The sequence below is a fragment of the Ochotona curzoniae genome, unplaced genomic scaffold (assembly GCF_017591425.1).
Source record: "Ochotona curzoniae isolate NIBS_2020 unplaced genomic scaffold, NIBS_Ocur_1.0 contig_523, whole genome shotgun sequence".
Classification (NCBI taxonomy): Eukaryota; Metazoa; Chordata; class Mammalia; order Lagomorpha; family Ochotonidae; genus Ochotona; species Ochotona curzoniae.
Genome location: NW_024466459.1, coordinates 10613549 through 10636491, shown reverse-complemented (window position 1 = coordinate 10636491; position 22943 = coordinate 10613549). Strand labels below are relative to the sequence as shown.

General features: G+C 59.6%; 1 protein-coding gene across 3 annotated transcripts in view; it reads left to right on the top strand.

Moving 5' to 3' along the window:
- RPTOR (regulatory associated protein of MTOR complex 1) overlaps positions 1-22943 on the top strand; it is a 209586-nt gene that overhangs the window by 104766 nt on the left and 81877 nt on the right. For all 3 annotated transcript variants that reach the window (XM_040989809.1, XM_040989808.1, XM_040989807.1), the window contains exons 5-6: positions 1473-1619; positions 13232-13407. In XM_040989809.1, coding sequence (XP_040845743.1) covers positions 1473-1619; positions 13232-13407 — 323 coding nt within the window. The remainder of the gene's footprint in view (positions 1-1472; positions 1620-13231; positions 13408-22943) is intronic.

The window sequence follows — 22943 nt, the reverse complement described above, 5'->3', positions numbered from 1 at the left end:
AAAGTCAGATATACAGAGAGGAGGAGAGAAAGAGAGGAAGATCTTCCGTCTGGTGATTCACTCCCCATGGGACTGCAACAGCTGGAGCTGAGCCATTCCAAAGCCAGGAGCCAGGAACTTCTTCGCGGTCTCCCACGTGGGTGCAGGGTCCCAAAGCTTTGGGCCGTCCTCGACTGCTTTCCCAGGCCACAAGCAGGGAGCTGGATGGGAAGTGGGATTAGAACTGGTGTCCATATGGGATCCCGGCACTTTCAAGGCGAGGACTTTAGCCACTAGGCCATGCCACCGGGCCCGTAATCTGGGTTTTATTGATTTATTCATGTCTTTTGTTGCTCTGCAGCTCATGTGCACGTGCCCCAATCACCCACTCCGTGTCACACATTCTTATATCAATCAGAGTGACTTGGTTTCTGTCAGTTCCCTAGATTGCATGTCCCGTATGTTGGTGTTGTGCGTCAGACGTGTGGGTCCTCTGACGGGTGAGGGGCCTTTCTTCCGACGAGGCTCTGTGCGATCGCCTGGCACGCCCCCGAGGCGCCTGCGGCACGCTCATGTGCCCATCTGTTTCTGGGCTCTCTCCTCTCGATTGGTTTCCTCACCCTCGCTAATATCACTCTGTAATTACCATGGATTTATGGTATATTTAATATCTGCAGTGTGAGCCCCTATTCATTTTTCTTCATTAGGATTTTTTTCCTGTTGTGGTGCGTTTGTCTTCTACACTAACTTTAGATTCGGCTTGTCACATTCCGTTAAAGGAAAAGCCCTGTGGGCTCTTTGATTGGGCCTGTGTTGGCTTTGTAGATTCATTAAGGAAGAGCTGACATCTTTACAATTCTTCAGGGAGAGTTCATTTAGGGAGAGCCTTTCCAGGTGTCTCCTGCACAGCGTGATGAATAGAAACGTGCAAGCCACCGGGGTCGTGTTGACAGCACCAGGTGGCGGAGCGTACTCGATTGGCCCGCCATGCAGGGGCCCTGGCCTCTGTCCCGTCAGGACCTGCTCTTGCTGGGACAGACGCCAGCGTCCTGCGGTGTGCAGAGTTGGCCTCCTGCCAGATGCGCGGCACCCAAGGAGAGGCCGGCATGCGGGGTGAGGGGGTGGTGGTCCCAAGGGAAGTTCGGTGCCAGCATGGGCTGCAGGCAGAGGTTTTCGGGGTTCATCCAGTGGCACCCTTCCACTCCTCACAGAGTGCTGACATGCAGAGCCACAGGACGGCACCTTGGTGTTGGAGGGTTGGCACACCATTCTTGGGTGGGTTGAGGTCCACTGCGAGTGGCTCAGCCGGTGGCGGCCACAGAGGAACTCGGCCCTGCGTTCCCGCGGGGAGCTGTCTTCTGAGTGGACGTGGAGATGTTGTGGGCGTCTGTGACGCTGCCTGGGCTGCAGCCAAGCACAGCTCTGTGTCCTGCCGGGGTGACCGGCTGGGCTGCCCCAGACGCTGGGTAACGCATGCGCACTCTGTTTTGCAGAATTACACGCAGTACATCCCGCTGTCTGTGTACGACCTGCAAACGTGGATGGGCAGCCCCTCCATCTTCGTCTATGACTGCTCCAATGCCGGCCTCATCGTCAAGTCCTTCAAGCAGTTTGCTCTGCAGCGGGAGCAGGAGCTGGAGGTGAGGGCGGCGGGGTGGCAGGCGGGACACTGTGTCTGGGGAAGGGCTGGGGGGCTCGGGACACCCTGGACACGGCTTCCCGCTTCATGCCGTGGGTCCTCCGAGCCCCGCTGTCTGGGGAGACACTCACCACGCCACGCCACGCCACGTCTCAGGGCTGCTGGTGTTTCTTTGTCATGTGTTTAAGGAGAGTTCACAGGTGCCCCCGGAGCGCCCGTCTAAGAGCCCACGTGCTGCTCGGCTAATAAAGAGCCGTTTTGCTTGGTTGTTTTAATTAATATTTGATGTTTGAATTCAACAGTGAATTCTAAAGAGAAGTTGAAGGGGCCGTTTAAATTAAGAGGCCTCTGTCCTGTGGCCTGTCTGGGAGTGTGAAAACAGCACCCGCACCTCTGGGGTCACACGTTCAGACGTGGCAGTGCTGGGGGTAGGGGCCCAGGGGGTGCCCGGCCAGCGGGCCAGGGTGGGTGCCCGCTGGTTCCATCTGGGCTTATAGCACCCGCACCTCGAGGGCTGTGCATCCAGACAGTGGCAGTGCTGGGTGTCCGACCCAGGCCTGTGGGCCCGGTGGGTGCCCGGCCTGTGGGCCAGGGGGGTTCCCGCTGGGTCTATCCGGGTTTATCGCACCCTCATGGTTCCCCCCTTTGTCAGAGGGTGGCGCAGACAGTGACAAAGCCTGAACGAGACGAAGTTTAGCGTGCGCACATTTGGCCTTTTGTGTTTGCACTGCCCACTGTGGAGCACTGCCCGCGAGCAGCCACGGTCACCCGTGCCGTGGAGCCGTGTCCTTTCTGCGATAAGGGCAAGTTCAGTGTGTCCCTAGAGTGTTCTGCCGCTTTTAGGCGCGCCCCTGGGTCTGCCCGTCGGGCAGGTCATGTGACAAACACTGACCTGTCGAGGTAAATATTTCCCAGGAAAGAGGAAAAAAGCTTTCCAGTTGTGATGTGTGAGCAGCGATGTCCACAGGACCGTGCCTGACTTGCATGCGTGGTCTGTGAGCAGTGCAGGGCGTGGAGCGACTCAGCCGTCGGTGGGCGGTAGTGAGGGTGGCGGGGGTAGACACAGCCCTCCCCTCTGGGCAGACGGCAGCTGTGTCCCCACACAGGGCTCCGTGCCCCTCCAGCTGGGGGGCTTTGCCCCGCGCTCACCAGCCAAGACCCTGTTGGTCTCGTTAACAGAGAAGATCCATGTGCATCTTTGGGGGGAAATGTGTTCTTGGCTGGTTCTTTGCTGGGAAGATGTGCAGGCAGTCTGGTGACCTCAGCGGCCAGCTGGCCTGGCCCCGCCCCACCCGGGCCCCGCCCCCGCCCCTCCTCTGTCCTGCCCCGCCCACCCTGCCATCACCCCCCCCCCCCCCGTCCTGCCCCGCCTACCCTGCCATCCCTCCGCAGTCCCGCCTACCCTGCCATCGCCCCGCCCATCCGCCGTCCTGTCCCGCCCACCCTGCCATTGCCCCGCCCACCATGCACATGTAGTGAACCCCACTTCCCTGCTTGAATCACAAGGAAGCTTGTGGTTTTCAGGTATGTTTGCTGCCACTGGCTGTTGTTCCACTGGTTTCATGCATAAACAACAGAAATTAAAATAACATTGGCTTGCAGCTAACATTCTTTTTAAGATTTATTTTTATTTTTACTGGAAAGTCAGATATACAGAGGAGAGACAGAGAGGAAGATTTTCCGTACACTGATTCACTCCCCGAGTAGCTGCAACAGCCGGAGCTGAGCCGGTCCAGAGCCAGGAGCCAGGAGCCTCTTCTGGGTCCCAAGCCTTTGAGCCGATGCCCATATGGGGTCCTGGTGCATGTCATTCGAGGACTTTAGCCAGGCCCGCAGCTAACATCCTTAATGTGCATTTTACTGACTTGTAGCTGGAAGCAGTCTCGCATGGCCTGATTGGATTATTACATTAGAAATATTCTGGCCAAATTCTTCATCAATTTTCAATATATTTAAATGCCCTTTATTGTCTAGTACGTGCATTTAGAAACTGGCATGTCCATGGTTTGCACTTTGCCAGTTTGGAGAAAATGAAGGAAGTGAAAAGTGATACAGATGGTCACTGGGCAGGCAGCGGGGGCGCGGGGGCACACTCAGGCCACCCGCTGCTCGTGGCCCTGGCCCAGTGCTGGGCCTGGGCTGGTCCCCGGCAGTCCCTCCTGGGGTCGGGGTCCCCGGCAGTCCCTCTGCGGTCTGCCCTTCTTGTCAGAGTTGCTGCTCTGTGCGTGGGAGGTTAGGGTTCATTGTCAGATCTCTCTGCTCTCAATCTTTTTAACTGTTTTCTTGCACTTATTAATAAAAGATTTCAGAGAGATACAGAAGGGAAACCCTTCCCGGCCATGAAGTCCTTTCCCAAACACTCGCACTGACCAGGCCTGAGCCAGGCTGAAGCTCAGAGGTAGACCTTGTGTTTCGGATTCCCACGTCCCGCCCGACTGGCCCCTGGGGACCCGCCCCCGGCGGCATTGCCACGCGTCCTGGGCTCTGCAATGACAGGAGCCGGGTCTGGGAGCCAGGCCCCGGCGTGGGACGCAGGTGTCCCTGCCAGCGCCTTAGCCGCGGGGTCAGGGTGCTGGGCTGTGCTTCTCGCCGGACACAGGCAGGGTCAAGTCTGATTTTGAAGAAACCTGTGACTTGGGAACTTTCACTCTGTTTGCTAAATTCCGGAGGCGGAGATTGTGGCCTAGCAGGCTAAACTACCAGCTGCAGAAACGGCATCCCATGTGGGCACTGGTTCACATCCCAGCTGCCCCACTTCCCATCCAGCTCCTTGCTCATGTGCCTGGGAACACAGTGGAGCACGGCCCACATGCTCGGTGTCCTGTGCCCACGCGTGGGGCCTGGAGGAAGCCTGGCTCCTGCAGTTGGGGCGGCGTCCTGAGCCCTGTATCAGCAGTGGGCCGGCCTCACGGTCGCGAGGCGCTCGGCGCTCATGCCCTCTCCTTGCCTCCCGCCGTCCGCATTTGGGCAGGTTTGCCCGCCTGGCTGCTGTGTTTGACCACGGCCTTGCTCCTTCTCCGACCAGGACTGGGTGGTGGTGACCCCGGGCACGGGGATTCCTGGCACGGTAGCAGGTGCTGTGTGCCTCCTTCGGCTGGACTCTGCTGCCGCTTCTGCTTTCCGCCTTCGCTTGCTGTCCGGTTTCTCGAGGATGGCGCCATGTTGCCTGGCTGTCCTTTGCCGTTGTGTTCCCCCCATCCCCGACTCCCGCTCCCAGCTGATCTGTCAACCAGGCGCTGGCGGCTTGCCCCGCAGGCTGCCCCCGACGCCGTCCCGGGGCCCAGGCTGGACTGTCAGGTGTACCTTCTGCTCTCTGTTTATTCTGGACTTTTTTTTTTTAACATTTACTTTGTTTTTATTAAAAAGGCAGATTTACAGATAAAAGAAGAGACAGAAAGATCTGCCATCCTCTGGTTCACTCCCCAAGTGTCCGCAGTGGCCGGAGCTGAGCTGATCCACTCAGGAGCCAGGAGCTTCTTCCGGGTCTCCCACGCGGGTGCAGGGTCCCGAGACTTTGGACCGTTCTCTGCTGTTCTCCCAGGCCACAAGCAGGGAGTGAAGGACACGAATCAGTGCCCATATATAATCCTGGGCAGGCACAGCGAGGATTTAGCCACTAGGCTACTGCACCAGGCCCTATTTTGAACTTTTTAACAGTCATGTAGTATCAAGAATTTTTAGGAAATTTTAAAGATTTATTTTTATTATTTTTTTTTATTGGAAAGGCGGATATACAGAGAGGAGAGACAGAGAGGAAGATCTTCCATCCGATGATTCACTCCCCAAGTGAGCCGCAACGGGCCGATACTATGCCGATCCGAAGCCAGGAGCCTCTTCCGGGTCTCCCACGCGGGTGCAGGTTCCCAAAGCTTTGGGCTGTCCTCGACTGCTTTCCCAGGCCACAGGCAGGGAGCTGGAAGGGAAGCGGGGCTGCCGGGATTAGAACCGGCGCCCATATGGGATCCCGGGCGTGCAAGGCGAGGACTTAACCACTTGCGCCACCGCGCCGGGCCCGGAAATTTTAATATGTGATGTTTTTCACACATATAAGCATACATGTGTGTATACACAGCACTCCACACAGCACACTACACAGCATACCACACTGCACACCGCCTGACACATCACCTAGCCGTGCCTGGGTCAGCCGCCGGCCCTCCTGCATTCGAAGTGTGTGCTGGCGGAGGGCTCCTGTGTGATTACAGGCCGGAGCTGCCCTTGTGCACTACCCGCTTTACTCCCTGGAGGCAGGAAGCGTTCCTGACAGCGGGTGGAGTCTGTGCCCCTGCGCCCAGGACTGCCTCTCTGTCACTCGGGCACACAGAGGGAGAGGGCTGTGTCTGTCGCAGAGAGGGGCTGCTCCTCTTTCATTGGAACCTCATGTACACACACGTGTGCACACACACTAATATGGGTACACACATTTGCTCACACACGTACACTCGTGGGTGCTCCTGCCCCGTGCATACTCACGGGCTTGCCTACATGCGCTCACCTGCCCCCACAGCCAGACAACACTTTGGGGGGCGTGCTGCAGCCCACCGCCGGTGCCTCGGATGGCTCCTCTGCCCCATTCGCTGCTCACAGTGAAGGGGGTGCCTGGCTGGCCCTGTGGAGACAGGGTGAGGGGTCACCACCATTGTGTCCCACTGTCCCACTCCTCTGCTTTCTGCCCCACTTGCTCCTGGCAGGAAGTCCCTCATGGCCTTGTTCATTAGCAGTAACTCAGCAGGAACCCGGCGGGCAAGCACAGGCCGAGCTGGGAAGTCATGAATGCTGCTGGCCCAGTGCCAGCACGGGGAGATTGTGGCAGGCTGGGCTCATGCTGCTGGCCCTGAGTGGACTGTGCCTGGCAGGGGCTGGCCCCCAGGGAGTTGGAGCCGTGTGTAGGGTGGCAGGGGCTGGCCCCGGGGAGTTGGGGCCGTGTGCAGGGTGGCAGGGGCTGGCCCCGGGGAGTTGGGGCCGTGTGCAGGGTGGCAGGGGCTGGCCCCGGGGATTGGGGCCGTGTGCAGGGTGGCAGGGGCTGGCCCCGGGGATTGGGGCCGTGTGCAGGGTGGCAGGGGCTGGCCCCGGGGAGTTGGGGCCGTGTGCAGGGTGACAGGGGCTGGCCCCGGGGATTGGGGCCGTGTGCAGGGTGGCAGGGGCTGGCCCCGGGGATTGGGGCCGTGTGCAGGGTGGCAGGGGCTGGCCCCGGGGAGTTGGGGCCGTGTGCAGGGTGGCAGGGGCTGGCCCCGGGGATTGGGGCCGTGTGCAGGGTGGCAGGGGCTGGCCCCGGGGATTGGGGCTGTGTGCAGGGTGGTGTACTGCAGACAGAGGCAGCAGGACGTGTGGAGGGAGTCCATGGCCGAGGAGCTGTCTCTCCGAAACTTGAGGCTTTCAGGAGGAGAGGCCGGGCACTCCTGGGCGTGTCCGCTGGGCTAGGCAGAGGAGCAGTGTGTGCTTGGGAGAAGCGTCTCGTGGCCTGGGCAGGACAGAGCACTGCGAGCCCAGCGCGCTTCCTGTGGCGCAGCGTGCCGGGGCAGCGGGTGCAAACGGCACGTCTCCCCCTGCGGGTTGGCAGAAGAGTCTGGCTCTGGGTTCCTGACCGGGAGAATTGGGTCCCAAAGGCTCCTGCAGCTTGCACAGGTGGGAGTCAGGGAGCCCCTCCCGCAGAGCCCCTCCTCCTAACAGCAGGGCCACGCCCACTGTGCCGTGCTGCCCGGGGCTCCCAGCGCAGGCAGCTCCGACAACCCTCCCGGTGCCCCTGGTGCCCGGTGCTGCAGGGTTTTGGGCTGGCATTCGTGGTTGACTCAGTCGGAATAACTGTTTATCATCCTGATGACCCATCCTCACCAAGCTCGAACCCGTTCACTGCTCAGTGGCTTTAAGATGGTGGGCCCAACATGGTAGCCTAGTGGCCAAAGTCCTCACCTTGCATGCACCAGGATCCCATATGCGTGTCAGTTTGTGTCCCAGTTACTCCACTTCCCATCCAGCACCCTGCCTGTGGCCTGGGAAGGCAGTCAAGGACGGCCCAGAGCCGTGGGACCCTGCACCCGCGTGGGAGACCTCTTCTTTTTTTCTGTAAATCTGATTTATCATTAAGATTTCCTAATGGTTTCTGTTAATGGTTAACGGGTGGTACATTTCCGTAAACTTGGGTAAATTGTGACAAAATTGCGGTCTAGGGCTCTGGGTGGCCCGAGCAGGGTCTCTGGAGAGTCCCCTCGGCCTCAGCTGACCTGACTGGCCCCAGAGGGACGCCTTCTGCTCTCTGCCTTTCAGCAGCAGCGACCACTTTACTTGTAAGTTCTGATTGTTTGGCGTTTGGCTTCTTCGTGGAATTATCTAGATTCCATCCGAAGGCTTTGCTCTTCTCAGCTCAGCGCCAGGAGCTGCTCGGCCGGCGTCTCCCGGAAGGGCAGTGTGCTCGTCTTCCTGGAGTCAGCTGTCACCGGGCCGAGTGGGAGCCGCAGCAGAAGTGTCCCCAGACCAGCACTTGTTGAAGGCTGTCCTGCACTGGGCCGCGTGTCCGTCTCGTGGGCGTGAAGTCGGCACGCGCGCTGTGAGGAGGAAGCGTAGGATGTGGGGGTTTGGCTTGGTGTGTGTGGAGTGCAGCGGCTGCAAGCGGCAGCAGAACTGGCCGTCTCCGCAGCCCTGCGTGCCAGGCACATGTCCTTTCTGGATCTGGTGGCTGTGCGGCGCGTCGGGGAGGTTGTCCTGGACCCTTCTCAAGCCCCCCGGAGGCATTTTCTCTGGCATTTGAGCCCCAGCTTTCCCCGGAGCAGCCCCCTTAGGGAGGGCAGCTGGGCACCTGCTCACTGCTCTGCCTGGCCACCAGCCACAGCTCCGACACTTACCCGGGGCGAACTCTCGCATGGTCTGAGTCATTTCAGTTAAAGGTGGAGTCAAAGCAGCACACGGCAAGAACTCGTTTGCTTTTGTTTAAAAGATCTATATATACATATTTGTTGTTTTGTAAAGTCAGATTTTCAGGAAGATCTTCCATCTGCTGGTTCACCCCCTAGCTAGCCACAGTGCTGGAGCTGAGCTGATCCAAAGCTAGGAGCTTCTTCCGGTTCTGCCACGCAGGTGCAGGATCCCCAGGCTTTGGGCTGTCCTTTTCCCATGCCACCAGCAGGGAGCGGGATGAGAAATAGAGCTGCTAGGATATAAACCAGTGTCCATAAGGGATCCTTGCGCATGCAAGGAGAGGATTCAGCCGCTAGGCTACTGTGCTGGGCCCTTGGGTTTTGTTTTGTTTTGTTTTGAGAGGCTGCTTCTGCCCTCTGGTTAAGTACTCCAGGGCCTACGAGGGCAGCCTTGGGCTCTGGGGTTTTGAGCCAGGTCCCGCATGGTTGTGGTGGGGACCCAACCAAGTGAGCTGTGGGCCACTGCCCCCATTGTCTACATTGAAAGCTGGGATCAGGAGGCAGGGCTGGGCACAAACATGGCACTCGCTCATGTGGAGTGTGGGCATCCTAGCTGCTAAGCCATGTGCCTGTGCCCAGCTCATCTGTGGGGTATGTGTGTTCCTTGAATCAGCAAACCTATAAAATAGTTCACTGGCGATCACTCCCATGGTGCCTTGGGCTTCTCAAGGAGTGCTGGGTCTCAGCATGCATCCTGGGGGAGCCGGGTATGGTGGGCACCCTGGGCATGCTCCCTGCTTCTCACTGCTTCTCAACACCCGAGTGGCCTGCACACCAAGACTGGCTTGGGACAGTAGAAGCCCCCGTATCAGGACCATGGCAGGCACTGTTCGCTGCTAGGCAGCACTCTAGCACGCAGGGGAGCCCTCTTCAGCCCACACCGCGTCGTGTCCCCCCCATCCTGAAGCACGAGGGAGCAGGTGTCCTTGCCATGAGCCCGTTCGTGTCTGGATGTCGCCCGGTGGCTGAGGGTGGTGACAGATGCCCCTTCGTTATAAAGGACAGGGAAGCTACTAAGCCACACCGGTTGTTCTGCTAGAATGCGTGTCTGAAAGGAAAAGTAGGAACATTGCATGGCGTTTCTGCAGAAGCGGCCACTTCCGCCCCTTCACACTGCCTGCTTCCCGATCCCCCAGCCCTCCCACCAGGCTGCGTCTCACACTTCAGCCTGCAGGTGTGCCCGCTCCCTCCCCGACACAGCCCTCCCCTGGAGGAGGGTGCCGTCCCCAGAGCACGTCCTGTCGGCGCCCCGTGGGCCCTGTGATGCATCTGCCTCACCACAGGGCTCAGGCGTGACTCCGCGTGACTCAGCGCCTCCCCCGTCCCCTGACTGTGCAGCAGGATGCTGTGCCCATGTATTACCGACAGAACCAGGGCCAGGACCTGGGGACCGGGGGTGGGGGTCCACGCTCCTGCTCCTCTCAGCTCGAACTGCACCCCCATCTCACCCTCTTCTCAGCTGCTGTGTCGCTAAGCCCCGACTGCGTTGGCATGGTCAGCAGAGCACACGGTGTCGGCGTCTTGCAGATAAACATTTGGTTTGCACTCCAGGCCAGGTGCGCTGCCGTCGTAGGCAGGTGGTTAACAGCGCATGCGTCTGCAGTCTTGCGCCTGGGAACCTGTGCGAGGGGAGGGGCTGCACTGGCCCGCGGCACTGCGCTGACCCCTCGTCATGAAAGAGCTCTGGAAATGGAGATCAGATTTACATGGTTGAGGGCGTTAAAGGGTGACCCTGTTAGGGTCCGGGTTTGAGCCCTCCAGAAACAACAGAGTCTTGCTGGTAATGCAAAAGCAAGCAGAGTTCATTGTGCCAGCATGCTGGGCTCAGACTGGTCTTGGGGCTCACAGGCTTTGAGCCAAGGAGGGGTTGGACCTCGAACTAGCAAAAGGCTGGAGCTTATATAGGCCCCTTTTGGCTGTAACATACATCAAAGTCAAAAGTATCAACTTCAGATTTTTTTATCCCAGGTGCAAGCAGTCTGCTCCGTTCCCCCACTCATTACCTTTTCCGGCTCATCCCATTCGCACACCCTTGTCTTTATGGCCCCTCCGGTTTGGGACTGGAGCATTGCGCCCCTGCCCTCCTGCACCTGGGTTCGTCCTATAGCCAGGGCCCGCAGCCTGACGCATCCTGACTTAGCAAAACAGCAGCTTCTTACACCAAGAGGCTTTACACTGCCTCCCTCCGAGCCCTGCAGCGGGTGGAGAGACACTTCCTGGCTCGCCGCTGCCTCCCTGCCCCCCACATGTAGCTCCGCTTCTTGCTGAAGGTGGCCTAGAAAACAAAGCCATGGATTCTGAAGTGAGAAGCCTCGTGCGGGCTCTGGAGCGGGGGGTCAGCGTGCTGGGGCCCCGATGCATCGGGCTGTGTCCCAGGGAGGCCCTGCCCTGTCCAACCTCCTCTCCTGGTGTCAGAGGTGGAGCTGTGCCCACCCAGCTCCTGACCCACAGGGGTCGGCTTTACCGACGGCTGTCCACTGTGGCCACGTAGTGAGCGTGGCAGCCAGGACGAGGCGTACACCCGTGTAGTTGACCCCCTGACTCGGGGAAGCGCCTACACGACCCTCCCCAGGAGCCTGGGGGCTTGGCTGGACCCTGAGTCCACCTCCGTCTGCCACTCTCCCCCTCTGATGGCTCACCGCTGTCGTCCCCAGGCCAGACGTGAGCAGAGCTTCTCAGTGAAACGGGCTCTGCCCTTCGCGTCCCACGAGGCTGTGCAGCCCCGGCGGAGCGGTGTGCACACGTCATCTCTCATGCCAGCCACAACGCTGGGGGTGCTTGGGAACCTCATTATTTCTGAAAGTGACAGCAGAGTCTTTTGTGGGCTCAGATATTGTCACATGCACGCGCCACGTGTAACAAGGAAGGAGTCAAATCTACAGACCGGGTCGTTGTGTGTGATGGAGTTGGGTGGCAGCGGGGTACAGACTGGGTTATTCTGTGTGGTGGAGTTGGGTGGCAGCGGGGTACAGACTGGGTTATTCTGTGTGGTGGAGTTGGGTGGCTGTGGGGTAAAGCTGTAGAACAGTTCTGTGGTTTTGTTGTTTTGTTTTTTAATGTTTACTTATTTGAAAGGTAGGCAGGAGAGAGAGAGAGGAGGTGGAGAGAGAGCTTGCTCTCCCGTCCTCTGGTTCTCTTCCCTCGGACCTTTATGTGCCCGGCTGGACCAAGAGCCAGGAACTCTGCCCGAGTGCCCCACGTGGCTGCAGGGACCAAGGCAGTGGGGCCATGCGCATTCCCAGGCACGTTAGCAGAGAGCTGGGACTTGTACCTTGGCTTCAGTTTGGGACGCAGCTTACCCACTGGGCCACAGGGTGACCGTGTGCTGTGTTGGGCTGCCTTCCAGCATTCGGTGGTGCTGCGTGAAAAGGGAAGCCGCGTGGGCCTCCTCGTGCCGTCGGGGACCCCAGCCCACACCTGCCCAGTCCGCACCTCGGGAGGCACACACCGGTGGTGCCGTCCTGCTGTCAACAAAGATCAAGTTTTGAATTTAGAAAAAAGACAAAAATCTTTTCCTGATTACGAATCAACGCCCGGTTGTTGTAGAACGTTCAGGAAATCGGAGAAAACAGACAGCAAAATAAATCATCCTGCTGTGTGTCCTGCGATGGAGGCCGCTGCTTCTGTGGCTCTTTCGGTGTGAACACGACCCAGGGCCACCACACTCACCCTCGCTCGTGCCTGCACTCACACTCACCCTCGCTCGTGCCTGCACTCACACTCACCCTCGCTCGTGCCTGCACTCACACTCACCCCCGCTCGTGCCTGCACTCACACTCACCCCCGCTCGTGCCTGCACTCACACTCACCCTCGCTCGTGCCTGCACTCACACTCACCCTCGCTCGTGCCTGCACTCACACTCACCCTCGCTCGTGCCTGCACTCACACTCACCCTCACTCGTGCCTGCACTCACACTCACCCTCGCTCATGCCTGCACTCACACTCGCTCATGCCTGCACTCACACTCACCCTCGCTCGTGCCTGCACTCACACTCACCCTCACTCGTGCCTGCACTCACACTCACCCTCGCTCGTGCCTGCACTCACACTCACCCTCACTCGTGCCTGCACTCACACTCACCCTCACTCGTGCCTGCACTCACACTCACCCTCGCTCGTGCCTGCACTCACACTCACCCTCGCTCGTGCCTGCACTCACCCTCACTCGTGCCTGCACTCACACTCACCCTCGCTCGTGCCTGCACTCACACTCACCCTCGCTCGTGCCTGCACTCACACTCACCCCCGCTCGTGCCTGCACTCACACTCACCCCCGCTCGTGCCTGCACTCACACTCACCCCCGCTCGTGCCTGCACTCACACTCACCCTCGCTCGTGCCTGCACTCACACTCACCCTCGCTCGTGCCTGCACTCACACTCACACTCGCTTGTGCCTGCACTCGCACTCACACTTGCTCATGCCTGCACTCACACTCGCTTGCAGTCATGTTCACACGTATCACGTGGTCTGCTTGTTTGTTGATGTCTCTTCACGCTCCCTGCTCTTCTTTGCAGCACCAGGTCATCACGTCTGTAAAGTCCATGAATGACCCTCAAGAACATTGGTCGTGTCATTGTCATCTTGGGGTGAGGGGGGACCGTAGCTGAGGAGAACTTGGAAGATAAGGGCTGACGGGCCCAGCGTGGTACCCTCCGCAGGAAAGCGCCGCCAGCTGACTGTCTGCCCTGTGCCCTGCAGGTGGCTGCCATCAACCCCAACCACCCACTGGCGCAGATGCCTTTGCCCCCATCCATGAAGAACTGCATCCAGCTGGCCGCCTGCGAGGCCCACGAGCTCCTGCCCATGCTGCCTGACCTGCCGGCCGACCTCTTCACGTCCTGCCTCACCACCCCCATCAAGATCGCGCTGCGCTGGTGAGTGCCCCGTGGGCTCGCTGCGTGTCCTCGGATCCTGGGCCACAGGGGCCAGGAAACGCCCTTGCTTCCTCAACCTAGCTTGTGGGCTGGGGAGCCCGGGGCTCCTGGCCACCCCCCAGGCTGGCTCCAGGCTGGCTCCAGGCTGGCTCCGTGCAGAGTGGCTGCTCTCAGACGCGCGTCGGCTCAGCACGGAGCATCAGCAGTGCCCTGGTGGTGGCTGCGGAGCAACTCTCATCCGGGGAAGGCTATTTTGGAAGAAGTAACGTCCGCCCCTGCTTGGAATTGAAGTGTGATCTTTCCATTTCTCCCTAGCAGTTTTAAAAAGTAGCATTTCCTTTCCTGTCGCCACTTCTCTGCCATTTGTGGAGTAGCTGAGGGAATGAGTGTGCTGCTCAGGCAGACGGCTTTCCCTCAGGACCCTGACCCCAGCAGCCCCAGGCCACGTCCTCCCTTGCTGCTGCTCCCCGCTGTGTGCTCTGCTGCGAGGCCTGCCTACCGAGTGCCAGGCTGCGTCCTCCAGGACAGGGGCCTGACGCCCTGGCGGGGGCATGCAGGGGCCCTGCAGCCCAGCTGAGGCCTGCCTACCGAGTGCCAGGCTGCGTCCAGCATTGTCTCTGATTCCTGATTGGAGGAAAAGGGTTCCCTCTAATGTTCTTACTGCTAGAGGCAGGGGAGGACAGAGCTGCCTGGAGGGGACACAAAGGGGTGACCCCACTTGCACCCCACGTGCACAGTGCAACCATGGCGACCCAGTGACACTCCCAGGGGGACACAGTGGGGTGACCCCATGTGCACCGTGGCTGACCCAGCCGGACCTGGCCAAGGGGGGCCGGGCACTTGGAGGTGGCAGATTAGCAGTAGAACTTCATGCCACCCCTGAATTACACATTTTTTGGATCAAAACTTTTAAAATATGTATACAAGGCATCTTCAAAAAGTCATAAAAAGAATTTGACTTTCAAAACTTATTATATCCAAATGGATGTGGCTTTTCAGTGTTTTCTACTGCGTGCAGTGGGATGTTAAAGGCGGTCTCTCGCGACCCTTGGCGATTCCTAGAGCCGCCTCACCGCGGCGGTGCTCCAGTGTCCTCCCCTCCCTCCTCACCGCGGCGGCGGTGCTCCGTGCTCCATCAGTGTCCTCCCCTCCCTCCTCACCATGGCAGTGCTCCGTGCTCCATCAGTGCCCCCTCCCTCCTCACCATGGCGGTGCTCCGTGCTCCATCAGTGCCTCCTCCCTCCTCACCATGGCGGTGCTCCATGCTGCATCAGTGCCCCCTCCCTCCTCACCACGGCGGTGCTCCGTGCTCCATCAGTGCCTCCTCCCTCCTCACCACGGCGGTGCTCCGTGCTCCATCAGTGTCCTCCCCTCCCTCCTCACCACGGCGGTGCTCCATGCTGCATCAGTGCCCCCTCCCTCCTCACCATGGCGGTGCTCCATCAGTGCCCCCTCCCTCCTCACCATGGCGGTGCTCCGTGCTCCATCAGTGTCCTCCCCTCCCTCCTCACACATCCCCTCCCCTGGCTTTGAAGGACAGCGTTGTGGAGTGTGGTGTGCACTGTGGAGTGTGGTGTGCGCTGTGGAGTGTGGTGTGCTCTGTGGAGTGGTGTGTGCTGTGGAGTGGTGTGTGCTGTGGAGTGTGGTGTGCTCTGTGGAGTGGTGTGGTCTGTGGAGTGTGGTGTGCGCTGTGGAGTGTGGTGTGCGTTGTGGAGTGTGGTGTGCTCTGTGGAGTGGTGTGGTCTGTGGAGTGTGGTATGCGCTGTGGAGTGTGGTGTGCTCTGTGGAGTGGTGTGTGCTGTGGAATGTGGTGTGCGCTGTGGAGTGTGGTGTGCTCTGTGGAGTGGTGTGTGCTGTGGAGTGTGGTGTGCACTGTGGAGTGGTGTGCACTGTGGAGTGGTGTGCGCTGTGGAGTGTGGTGTGTGCTGTACAGTGGTGTGCTCTGTGGAGTGGTGTGTGCTTTGGGGCGTGGTGTGCGCTCGAGTGCGACTTGCTACCATGTGGGTGTGTGTTGGCTGGGCACCGTCTGACTGGACAGCCCGGGCCAGTGTTTCCTCCAGTTCTTGATGCCGGAGCTTCCGAGGGGGGGGGTGATCCCTGCTCTCTGACCACCCTCCTCCCGATGTGTATCAGCGTAGTGTTGTAGTCCAAAATGTATTTTTCCTTCTGCTGTTTTCTGCTTTGATTGAGTGGCATAATTCCATTTTGAATTTATTGTGGGTATATTGTGTGCTGCTGCAAATTATAACCCAGTGGCATACAATTTGCTGTGGGCCCGGGTGTACAGCAGATGGATGTCTGATGCATTGTGCAGCATGCCAGCCGTATTGGCTATTAATGAAAATGGTGGACATTATTTTAGATTGAATAGAGGTCAAGAAGCTCATTTCCTTCCTTTCAATTAAATTGAAGAATGTGTCGGAGCTGAAATGTTAATGATACAGCGCGAGTATTCCGGCGTCGGCCCGAGGCCTCGTGTTTGCACAGGAAGCGCCGGCACGCTTGGCTCTCCCGGCCAGGTGCACGCGGCCGCTCCGCCTCCTCTGGCCAGGCTCCTGGCTTGTCTCAGGTATTTGCTGTGGCTTTCGCTTCATCTCAGCCCGGCGTGACCAGAGTCCCCTCTGCAGGAGCAGGGTCTTGCAGCTTTGGTGGCAGTTAGCTGTCCTACAGCATCTTCTGAAGCAGCGAGCCCGGAGAAGGCGTGCCGCCTGCACATCCGGCGCTCGTGGGTGGCAGTCTGTCTTCGCACAGAGTGTGGCATGCTGACCTTTGTCGCAGGGAGGTGTCATCTAGAATTTGTGTACCAGGAGAGTGGTGTGTTCCCGGGGCAGCCTCACAGTGTGCCCAGCCCAGCCGTCCTGCACAGCCCTGAGGCCCTCGGGTGGCTCTGCCCTGGGCCTGGGCCAAGGAGGATGCGTTTTCTTCCCAAGGCCGGCAGCTTGCTCGACCTACTCCATCTTGACATTGCCTCAGTTCAGACAGACACCTGCGTGTTGGAATCAAGCCGCTGTGTAAGCAGTGGGTACCAACAGTCTCCTTGGGCCAGCACAGGCCTCTGGCTCCCCAGCTGGACCAGGCGTTGGGTGGCACAGGAGAAGGTGGCTGCCAGACCCCATGTGAGGCCAGGTTGGGGACAGAGGCAGGAGTGGGATCGTGGCTTGGGGAAGGAGCCCACTCAGAGGCCGGGGCAGGCGGAGCAGGGTCTCTGGCTTGTGCACCTGGGCCTTCTGTCAGCCCTGCCACAGCCCAGCCGTGTGTGCAGCTCCAAGGGAAGGTAGGACAACGCCCCCACCTCCTTGAGAAGGACAGTGACGTAGTAACGGCTGTGTGCTCGGGAGGAGAAAGGAGAGGCGCTACAGACGCTGAGTGTGATGGGAGCGGTCCAGGGCGCGACTGGGCGAGGGAGCTGGGCGCAGTCCCCGCAGTTTGCAGGGAAACACAGGAGCGGTGGCGCTCCCCAGTGGGCAGTCGCAAATGTGCTGTGCACTTCATATGGGAAGGGGAGATTGTTTCCTCAGCAGAGGAAGTTAGAAAGGGGGAAAGGCACGCTAGCCCAGGGGCCAGTGCCACGAGCTCCGGTCACATCATCCACGTGGAACAGGGTCCCCGGAGACCTCACCATTGCTTCCCACATTGTGCATCCACAGGACGCTGGGGTCCAAAGCCAGAGCCAGGCTAGACCCCACGCACGCCCACAGGGTCCAGTGGAGCCTAAGCAGTAGGCCAGGCGCCTCTTCAGATCATATATTAAGCTGAATGTGCAAAATGCCATCACTTGGCGAAAGGGAGAAAGCCGTGAACTGAGGGAGCAGTTGGCAAGTGAAGCGTGTGAGAGGAACAGGGAGAGAAGGGCAGGTGGGCCAGGGCTGGGCCTCAGCTGGGGTAAGCTGCTGAGTCCTGGTGGCTTCGCCTCTGACCCGGCGTCCTGCGAGTGTGGCAGCAGTGGTGCAAGGCCTGAGCCACTGGCTCCTGGCTCCCGGCTGCTGCCAGCACTGAGCTGTAGACCCGCCAACAGATGGAAGAGGTCTGTCTCCATCTCTGCCAGGAATCAGCAAACGCCTCCTGTCCCTGCTCCCACCAACAGCTCCACGTGGTGCGTGGCGTGGAGAGAGGCAGAACGTGTGTGCAGGCGGGCGAGCCCCGAGTGCAGCTGGACTGAGGACCGAGACCTCACGGGACACGGAACCCACGGGGGTGTCACTCATGTGGGACATTCAGGAAAACCCACCACGTGTTCCCGTAATCCAGGGAGTCCCCGGCGTTATAGAGCCGTTCTCACACACCACACTCCGTGGCCCTGAGGACTGCAAGGACTCAGCACGCCTCAGCTCCGGCAAGTCGGCTCTAATGCGTTTAGTCAGAAAACATGAGAATGTGCAGGCAGAAGTCAGCTCTCACTGAAGGAGCTGGGAAAATGGTTTCAGCCCGAGCAGTGAGACCAGGGGCACAGAGGGACGGGGACAGGGACTGACAGGGAGGGGAGAGGGCAGGTGGGCAGCCCGCAGCCCCGCGTGCCTCGGTGGGTGGGTGGGCAGCCCGCAGCCCCGCGTGCCTCGGTGGGTGGGTGGGCAGCCCGCAGCCCCGCGTGCCTCGGTGGGTGGGTGGGTGGGCAGCCCACAGCCCCGCGTGCCTCGGTGGGTGGGTGGGTGGGCAGCCCGCAGCCCCGCGTGCCTCGGGTGGCTCCCAGAACCCAGAGCTTATCTGCTGTCATTTCTCCCTCGTGTTCTTTGTCCTCATCTGAGAGACACACACCATGACCCTCGCGTGGGTCACACACACCATGACCCTTGCGTGGGTCACTCCTTAAACAGAAATGAGCAGGAAAGTGCTGGAACATCATGAGCTAGGAACTCAGCCCTCGCCTGTGATGTGGGAGTCGGGTTTAGTGTGTGAACCCACACACGCCCCCCGATTAACAGGGTAGAAGGCAATCAGTGCTGTGAAACTGCCAGGCCGGATGCCCGCTCTCTCCTCTTTCTCGCCAGTTCCAGCAGAGTTCCAGACATGTCCATTCTGCCACATGGACCCAGAGCTCATGGGTCTTGGCCAGAGCTCTGCAGCTGCCAGTCGTGCTGAGAAGAGCAGGCACAGCCCTGAGGTCCCGGGCGGCAGGAGGCCTGTGACATGGCAGTGGCCCACGTGCAGATGGCCTGCAGGAGCAGGTCTGACAGACAGCTCTCCAGGGGCACACGGAGCCCCAGAACATTCCGATCGCCCGCTGGTTTCTGCCCCCAAAGGGGGGTGGCAGGTTTGCCTGCAGCTCATGTGGCTCCTCAGAAGCTCACACCCTCCTCTGGACAAAACCAGGAGCATGCAGCTCAGACAGGCGGCAGATCTGGCTGGAAGGTGTGCGTGCTGTAGACATGCGGGCAGGCCTTGAAACGGGAGGAAACCTTGGGGTTCCTGGTGGTGGTTTAGCAGTTGGTAACCTCTGGGTCGTGTGGGTAGGTGCCTGGCGCCGACAAGGCAGTGCTGAGTGTCTGCTTGACTTGAACCCATCCGTACAGTGTGTGATTGTTTAAGAACACGTTGGAAAGCCAGCACAGGCAGCCAGACCCAGGGCTGCTGTGAGCGGCGGGCGAGGCCGAGGTAAGTTTGCTGCTTGTGCTGGGAACGGAAGCAGCTCTGGACTGAGTCCGATTAGGAAAGACGAGCAAGGGGGCCACCTCAGTAGCCAGAAGCCCACAGGCCAGAGCCGGGGGCGTGAAGGGGAGCCCGAGGAGGGAGAGTTCAGGGTTGGAGGGACCTGGCTGGCCCTGCACGTGGGTTTCCGGGCGAGTGCAGGGCCCTGTGCTGGGAGGACAGCAGGGGGCTGTGCGTGGTCAGCGAGGCAGGTTCTAGATGAGAGTAGGAAGGGCTAGGCCCACAAGACCCGGGCCACGCTGGGAGGGCGGCTGTGGCTAGGAAGGCAGAAACCTGCACGTCTGCGTGGGCCTGTGGGCACGAGGGCAGTGGCCTTGGCTGCCGTCCCTGAGGGCGGGACACAGCCTAGGCAGAAGTGTCCAGGAGAGGTCCATCCGGGTTCCGGGTCCTGGGGGCCAGGTCTTTGGGAACAAGAATCCCTGTGGGCAAGGCTGGCGGGCAGAGAGAGCAACAGAGTAAAAGCTGGGCCCAGGGCAAGGCCAAGTGCAGGTCCCCAGGGATGGCTCTGCAGCAGTTAGCATGGAGGACTTCCGAGTGGGCTCTGTCGCCCTGCCTCGCCCAGGCCAGTAGCTGGTCCTGGGGCATTTTGCTTGGGGTTGGGCTGCAGTGGGCAGTCAGCTGGGGCACACAGGTGTCTATTTGCATGCCAGTGTCTGTCTGTGAACACCAGCGTCCTGTGTGGGTGGAGCTCTGGACGAGGAAGGCTTTGCACCCACCGTCCTGGGGCTCCCGCGCTTCTGCTTGCCCCCCTCCCGGATAAGCCAATGACGGGAGAAGGAGAGAGGCCACGGAGCAGGGGAGGGCTCAGGGCCTGCTTTTGTGCCCTGGGAGTGCTGGGCTGGCCGAACCCCCGAGCCCCCAAGCGGGTGTCCTTGGGAGTGCTGTCCATTTTGAGTTGATTTTGGCAGTCTTCTTCTTTTTAAAGCTTTATTTTATTTTTATTGGAAAGTCAGATATACAGAGAGGAGGAGAGACAGAGAGGAAGATCTTCCGTCCGATGATTCACTCCCCAAGCGGCTGCAACAGCTGGAGCTGAGCCATTCCGAAGCCAGGAGGCTCTTCCGGGTCTCCCATGCAGGTACAGGGTCCCAAAGCTTTGGTCCGTCCTTGACTGGTTTCCCAGGCCACAGGCAGGGAGCTGGATGGGAAGCGGGGCTGCCGGGGTCAGAACTGGTGTCCATATGGGATCCTGGCACCTGCAAGGCGAGGACCTTAACCACTATGCCATCCGCCGGGCCCGATTTTGGCAGTCTTAATTTCAGGCATTGGGGAGGGGGTGCTCTGTGTCGGGCAGCTTTCCCGGGCCGTGCTCAGGGCTTCCTTGTTGTGTGTAATTCAGTGTTCCATTTGTTACAGTTTATCAAGGCAGGGCAAGACAGAACCTGGCATTGTCTGTGTGCTTGGTATGCGCCCAGAGCAGGGTCTTCTCTGATGGACTTTGTTAGTGGCAAGGCCTCTGTCCCCCGAGTCTGTGGCCCGGCTGACCGGTGGCCCCTTAGCCTGTCCTTCAGGCTGCTGTCCTGGCAAGCAGGATGTGGCCATAGGCAAGCTGGGTCCTCTGGTCTGGGCAAGGCCACTGCCCCAGTGCCACCCTGGCTCCTGGCCCCTGGGACCTGCAGCGCCTCTTGGAAATAGTTTTGCTCACTTTCCTTGCAAGTAGCTATTAGATCACAAATCATCTCCCCGATGTTTTCTCTCTGTTTTAATGTTGCTTTTTTTTCCAGTCACGTTTTCTGTGCACCCCAAATGCTTCTAAGAATGTTCCATGAGGAACAGTATGGTAGAACCATGAGAACTCAGGGAAGAGCAAAGTGCAGTGTGACCTAGATAAGAGCAGTGTGTGTGTGAACAGGGAGTGTGTGAGACGGGGCAGGTCACACTTCCGCCTGCAGCGCCAGCAGCCCCGTGGGCACGGGCTCATGCTCCATCCGGCTCCCTGACACTGTGTGAGCCCTGCCACCCCGAGGGGGACCCAGGTGAAGCTCCAGGTTCCAAGCTTCAGACCACCGCAGCTCTAGCTGCTGTGCCATTTGGGAAGTAAACCAACAGATGGAAGCTGCCTCTCCCTCACTCCCCTCTTTCCTCTCTCCTGTAACTCTGCCTTTCAAACGAGAAAAGACAAGGAAGAATGTGTATCAAGCACATTAAGGGACACATGTCACATTTCAGTTCAGTGGTGGTCAGTGTGGATTCACTTGTTGGTTCCCGAAATGCCGGAAGTGAGCCTCTTCTTGGCGTACGGGGAGCCCCTGTGGTTCTCAGCTCTGCGCCCGAGCCACAGCGAGAGCACCAGGAGCCCCTGTGGTTCTCAGCTCTGCGCCCGAGCCGCAGCGAGAGCACCGGGGAGCCCCTCGTGCCCATGTGCTTCTGTGAAGCGAACGGCACGCGCCGTGGTCCATAGAGCAGCTGAGGGAGCTGGTGCCCGTCAGGCTTCCTGATCGGCGAATGTCGCATTGCAGCTGTTAGCGGGGCATAAGTAATTTAGAAGCTTGTTCTGGGCACTCGCTCTGGGCGTCCTTGGCAACGCCAGGCGCGAGGAGCCCGCGGGGAGTGCCCAGGGACGGGGAGGAAGCAGAGAGGGCGAGGCAGGCGGAGGCGGCCTGCGTCCCTGGTGCCCTGACGGCCGGTCCACGCTGCTTGTGGCTCTGTCCGGTGGGAGGTGCTTCCCGAGAGTCCTGAAGAGAGTTCAGGAGAATGAAAGCCAGAGATAGGCTTGTTTGGGGATAAAGCCTGCTGATGCCCATGCACGGTCTAAAGGCGTTTGTTGAAGACAACGTAATTCTGTATGCAAAAGAAAAATACATTTTTAAAGACTTATTTTTTTATTTGAAAGGCAGAAGGAGAGAGATCCTCTATTTGCTGATTAAATCCCCAAATGACCACAGTGGCTTGAGCTGAGCTGATCTGAAGCCACGAACCAGGAGCTTCTTCCGGGTCTCCTCTGTGGGTACAGGGGCCCAAGGCTTTGGACCATCTTCTGCTGCTTTCCCAGGCTACAAGCAGGAAGCTGGATGGGAAGTGGAGCAGCCGGGAATAGAACCAGTGCCCTCATGGGAAACTGGTGCTGCAGAGAGCACTACGCTACAATGGCAGCCCCCATTCTTAAATGTATTGTAAAGCCTTGTATTTTATTCATAAAGATGACAGATCTTCCATCTGTTGGCTCGCTCCCAGGGACTAAACGACTGTGACTGAGCCGAGCAGGAGCCGGCATCCTGAAACTCCATCAGGGTCTCTCAGGCACTTGTTCCGCCTTGTGCCGCTTCCTGGGCACATTATCAGTGAGCTGTGCTGGAACTGGAGTAGCCAGGGCTCAAGCTGGCACTCATGGGATAACAGCACCGCAGCTGGTGGCTTAGTTCCCCGTGCCACAGCTCCACCCCCTCTCTCCCACACACTTCCCATTTCTTCTGCCGTTTCTGCTCTTTACAAAAGGAGTATGTGCTCATTTTCAGTAGCTTGTGTCAGTCAGCTGCAAGTTCTGTCCTGGTCCAGTCCCTAGAGCCGTGGCTGAGTCGCCACCCACTGCCCTTCCCTCCAGGAGCTCTGTTCCCTCCCGCCCTTCCCAGGCGCCCTCCTCTCTCCCACCGCTCCCCTCCCTCCCACCGCCCTCCTCCCTCCCACCACCCTCCTCCCTCCCACCGCCCTCCTCCCTCCCACCGCCCTCCTCCCTCCCCCCCCCCTCCCCCTCCCTCCCTCCCACCTCCCTCCTCCTTCCCACCACCCTCCTCCCTCCCCCCGCCCTCCTCCCTCCTCCCTCCCCCCTCCCTCCTCCCACCTCCCTCCTCCCTCCCACCACCCTCCTCCCTCCCACTGCCCTCCTCCCTCCTCCCTCCCACCGCCCCCCTCCTCCCACCTCCCTCCTCCCACCGCCCCACCGCCTGGCCTTCCCG